General features: G+C 49.0%; 1 protein-coding gene across 1 annotated transcript; it reads left to right on the forward strand.

Annotated features, from left to right (window-relative positions):
* The first annotated feature begins 980 nt into the window (after positions 1-980).
* On the forward strand, positions 981-4,472 carry LOC131679542 (uncharacterized). The gene has a single exon (XM_058960283.1). The coding sequence runs from the start codon at positions 981-983 to the stop codon at positions 4,470-4,472; it is 3,492 nt and encodes a 1,163-aa protein (XP_058816266.1).
* Positions 4,473-4,860: the final 388 nt, after the last annotated feature.

Consider the following 4,860-nt stretch of genomic DNA (forward strand, 5'->3'; position numbering starts at 1 on the left):
ACGGCGGCTATCAGCAGAAGCCTAGGCAGAAGGGAGCTGTGAATACCCACACGAGCGAAGCGGAGTCTTTTCAGGAGACAGTGCGCGAGAAGGAACGGGTGTGTGCGTGCTGCAAGAAACCAGGGCACCGAGTATCGGCATGCTCTGCGTTTAAAGCGTATACCGTAGATAACCGGTGGAAGTTTGCGCAAAAAAACGGGCTGTGTCGGAGCTGCCTTAATGCGCATGGAAGGAGAAGCTGTAGAAACGCAACACGGTGTGTGATCGAGGGATGTCAGTATCGTCATCATCCGCTCCTGCATTCTGATCGAGTTAATTCCATTAGTCGTCCTACCCAAGGATCGTCTACAGTACAGAATCACACGCATCGGCAAAGCAAGCAGGCTCTTCTATTCCGTATTATACCAGTCGCCATCTCAGGGCCGTGAGCTACCATCGAAACTTTCGCTTTTCTGGATGATGGCTCGGATCTATCGCTGATCGAGAACGACCTAGTAGAGCAACTGGGAATCGACGGTAGGACAACACCTTTGTGCCTGAAGTGGACAGGGAACGTCACCCGTGTCGAATCGGATTCGAAACAAGTTCGAATTACGATCAGAGGAGCTAGTAGCGCAAAACAATTCACTATTGATGATATCCGTACTGTAAAGGAGCTTACTTTGCCGGAACAGAGTTTAGATTACGTTGAACTGGCGCAACGTTATCGTTACCTCCAAGGTTTACCGATTGTCAGTTACGCAAATGCTGTTCCCCGTCTGTTGATAGGCTTTAACAACGTGAACCTCACTGTCCCGCTGCAAGTGAAGGAAGGCAAGAAGAGCGATCCTGTTGCAGTGAAAACCAGACTAGGATGGTGCATCTTCGGCGGTAGTGGTAAGGAGGGCACACATTCACTGAATTACCATGCCTGTGAGTGCGCCAGCGACCAGGACTGACATATTGCAGTGAAGGAATATTTTTCAATAGAAGATGCAGGAATGAAGCCGTCGATAGTTCTGGAATCCCACGAGGACAAGCGGGCTAGGAGCATCATGGAGCAGTCGACGAGACGAGTAGGTGACCAGTTCGAAACAGGTCTACTGTGGCGGTACGACGACATCGAACTTCCGGATAGCTACAATATGGCATTCAAGAGGTTTGAGTGTCTGGAGCGCAAGATGATGAGAGATCCAGAGCTGGCTGCAAATCTGAAGAACCAGATAGCGGAGTACCAGCAGAAAGGATATGCGCATTGTGCTACGAAGGCAGAATTAGAACGAGCAGACCCAAAACGCGCGTGGTACCTGCCGCTAGGAGCAGTGACAAATCCCCGGAAGCCAGGTAAAGTTCGACTGATATGGGACGCAGCAGCAAAGGTGGATGGAATATCTCTGAACTCTATGCTGCTTAAAGGACCGGATCAACTTACATCGCTTCCAGCAGTTCTGTCGCGGTTCCGGCAATATAAAGTAGGAGTGTCTGCAGATATACGAGAAATGTTCCACCAGCTGTTGATCCGCGAGCCGGACCGTCATTCTCAACGTTTCTTATTCCGGAATGACCCAACAAAACCGGTGGAAACCTACATTATGGATGTGGCAACATTTGGATCCACGTGTTCACCGGCGTCAGCGCAGTACGTTAAAAATAAAAACGCGGAAGAATTCTCGGACCGTTTCCCACGAGCAGTAGAGGGAATTCTGAAAAGCCACTATGTGGATGATTATCTCGATAGCTTCGAGAATGACGAAGAAGCCGAGCGAGTGTCGCGGGAAATTGCAACTATTCACCAGAAAGGAGGATTTCATCTTAGGACCTGGGTATCGAACAGTGCTGGAGTTCTTCGTGGACTGAAAGAGGCGTCAGCGAACCCTAGCAAAAGCCTATGCTTGAACGCAGCGGACAGAGGCGATCGTGTGTTGGGCATGCTCTGGCAGACTTTAGAGGATGAGTTGCTGTTCTCGATGGAAATTAAAGAGGAGATACAACTGGTGATAGATAACGGTAAGCGGCCAACAAAACGTCAGATGTTAAAATGCCTAATGGGCGTATTCGATCCACTGGGATTGCTGAGTGTTTTTCTCGTTCATGGAAAGATTCTTCTTCAGGATGTATGGCGAGCAGGATTGCAGTGGGACGAACAGGTAACTGAAGAAATATTCGATCGTTGGGTCAGGTGGACCGGTCTGTTCCCTAAAATCAGAGGCCTGCGGATCCCACGGTGCTACTTCAAGGAAGCGAATGTGCAGGTGTATGATCATCTTCAATTGCACGTTTTCGTCGATGCAAGTGAAGTCGCTTTCTCCGTCGTAGCGTACTTCAGAGTGATCAACACGGAGGGCACAGCAGAGTGCTCGATAGTCGCGGCCAAAACGAAGGTTGCACCGCTGAAGCCACTCTCGATTCCTCGCATGGAGCTACAAGCAGCAGTTCTGGGCAGCCGTTTAGTGTCGTTTGTTCAGGAGAATCACAGCGTGAAGGTGAAGCAGCGTTTTCTGTGGAGTGATTCCGCCACAGTGTTGGCCTGGTTACGCGCCGATCATCGTCGGTACACGCAGTACGTAGCATGCCGAGTAGGGGAGATATTGACAACGACAGACCTCGCAGAATGGCACTGGGTCCCCAGTAAGCTAAATCCTGCAGATGCCGCAACAAAGTGGGGTAAGAATCCGTGGCCGGAAGCAACCGACGAGTGGTTTAAAGGTCCCGAATTTCTACGTCTTGCTGAAGAGAATTGGCCGAAGCAATCGAAACCTTCAAAGGTACCTGAAGAGGAACTGAGACCCTGTTTTCTGATCCAGGGATCAACTATTCCGGAGGTTGTGATAGATTTTTCTAGATTCTCTAAGTGGCGACGATTGCTAGGTGCAGTTGCATACGTACACCGTTTTTTGGGCAATTGTAGGCGTAGATGTCGAGGAGAGACGCCGGAATTGCTGCATCTTAATCAAGAGGAATTGAAGAAGGCGAAGAACACACTTGTGTGGATTGCGCAATGGCAGGAGTACCCAGATGAGATGATTGCAGTTTCGAGAGGACAAGCAGAATTACCTAAATCGAGCAGTTTGTATCAGTTGACACCAACAGTCGATGAGTATGGCGTGCTACGCGTCGGCGGAAGAATTGGAGCTGCACCGCATACATCATTCGATGCTAGGTTCCCGGTGATTCTCCCAAGAAAACATCCGGTGACGACGCTAGTTGTAGATGATTTCCATCGTACCTTTCGTCATGGTAATTCTGAAACGGTAGTGAACGAGATTCGGCAGTTCTACAGCATCTTCCAACTAAGGAGAGTGGTGAAGCAAGTTGCGACCGTCTGTCAGTGGTGCAAAGTGAAGAAGGCGACTCCGAAGGTTCCGCGAATGGCGCCGCTGCCTTTGGCCCGCTTGTCCTCGTTTACTCGACCATTCACCTACACCGGTATTGATTTTTTCGGACCGTTGCTGGTGAAAGTAGGAAGGAGCTCGGTTAAACGCTGGATCTGTCTGTTCACCTGTATAACCACCCGTGCTGTCCATGTGGAAGTTGCACACAGTCTTTCCACACCGTCCTGTATCAAATGCATCCGTCGCTTCATCTGTCGCCGAGGAGCGCCGGTGGAAATCTACTCCGACAACGGTACCAACTTCCAAGGTGCCGAACGACTGCTGCGGAAAGAACTCGAGAACGTACATGGAGAATTAGCAGCAACGTTCACAAACGCATCTACCAAATGGGTCTTTATCCCACCAGCTGCACCTCATATGGGAGGAGCGTGGGAGAGAATGGTGCGATCCATAAAGTCAGCCATGGAAGCAGCCTACAACAACGACCGGAAACTGGACGACGAAGGGCTGGTGACGCTAGCCGTGGAAGCCGAGGGTATTGTGAACAGCCGGCCACTTACCTACCTACCCCTAGATGCTGCTGAAGTAGAAGCCCTGACTCCTAACCATTTCCTGTTGGGAAGTTCCACTGGTGTTCGTCAGCCTGCAGTACCGTTCAGTGATCCTGTCTCTGCCGTAAAGAATTCTTGGAACCAAATACAACGTCAGCTGGACGTCTTCTGGAAGCGCTGGATACGGGAATATCTTCCGATGTTGACTAAGCGAATGAAGTGGTTCGGAGAAGTGAAACCCGTGGCTGTCGGAGATTTGGTCCGTAGGAATGGCTGGACGCGCGGAAAAATCAAAGATGTCGTGACTGCGGAAGACGGACGAATTCGACAAGCGATAGTTCAGACTGCGAGGGGGATATTGCGTAGACCGGTATCGAAGTTAGCCGTGTTGGAGGTTGAGTTGGATGGTAAAACTGGGACCAGTGGCCAGTGTTACGGGGGGGAGGATGTTACTGCCAACACTGCTCTTGGTGGTGTAACTGGTGCTGAACAGTACTGTCATTCGACTGAAACGTCATCCGTGGACGATGACGTGGCCCGACGGCGGGAGGAGAGCTGTCATTCTCAAAAAGTGCTGAGTAAGGCATCGTGCAGGAGGAGGAAAACTTAATTATATTAAATTCATTAAATCACAGTAAAATCATTGTTAGTACAGTTAAAACTTATATATACACAGTGAAACCTAAAATTATACCTAAGGAAATCACAGTCATCACAGTAAGGTACGGTTGAGCTTAAAACTAAATTTCTAAAATACTTAACCTAACCTAAAACTATATCACAGATAAAACGAGCAGAATCGCAGATTAACTGTACTAGCAACCCATTGTATTCTGGTTCTAAACCGATAAATGTAAGTGTACATATTTATTGAAAACCGAAATAATTAAAATAAAACTTTCAGCTTTAAGCTGTCTCACACCAAAATACCGAGTTTGTGAACGGCTAAAAAGAATCGGCTAAGAGCCTCCTTTGTTCTCGGAACATATTTAATGTGG

This window comes from Topomyia yanbarensis, chromosome 2 (assembly GCF_030247195.1).
Source record: "Topomyia yanbarensis strain Yona2022 chromosome 2, ASM3024719v1, whole genome shotgun sequence".
Taxonomy (NCBI): domain Eukaryota; kingdom Metazoa; phylum Arthropoda; class Insecta; order Diptera; family Culicidae; genus Topomyia; species Topomyia yanbarensis.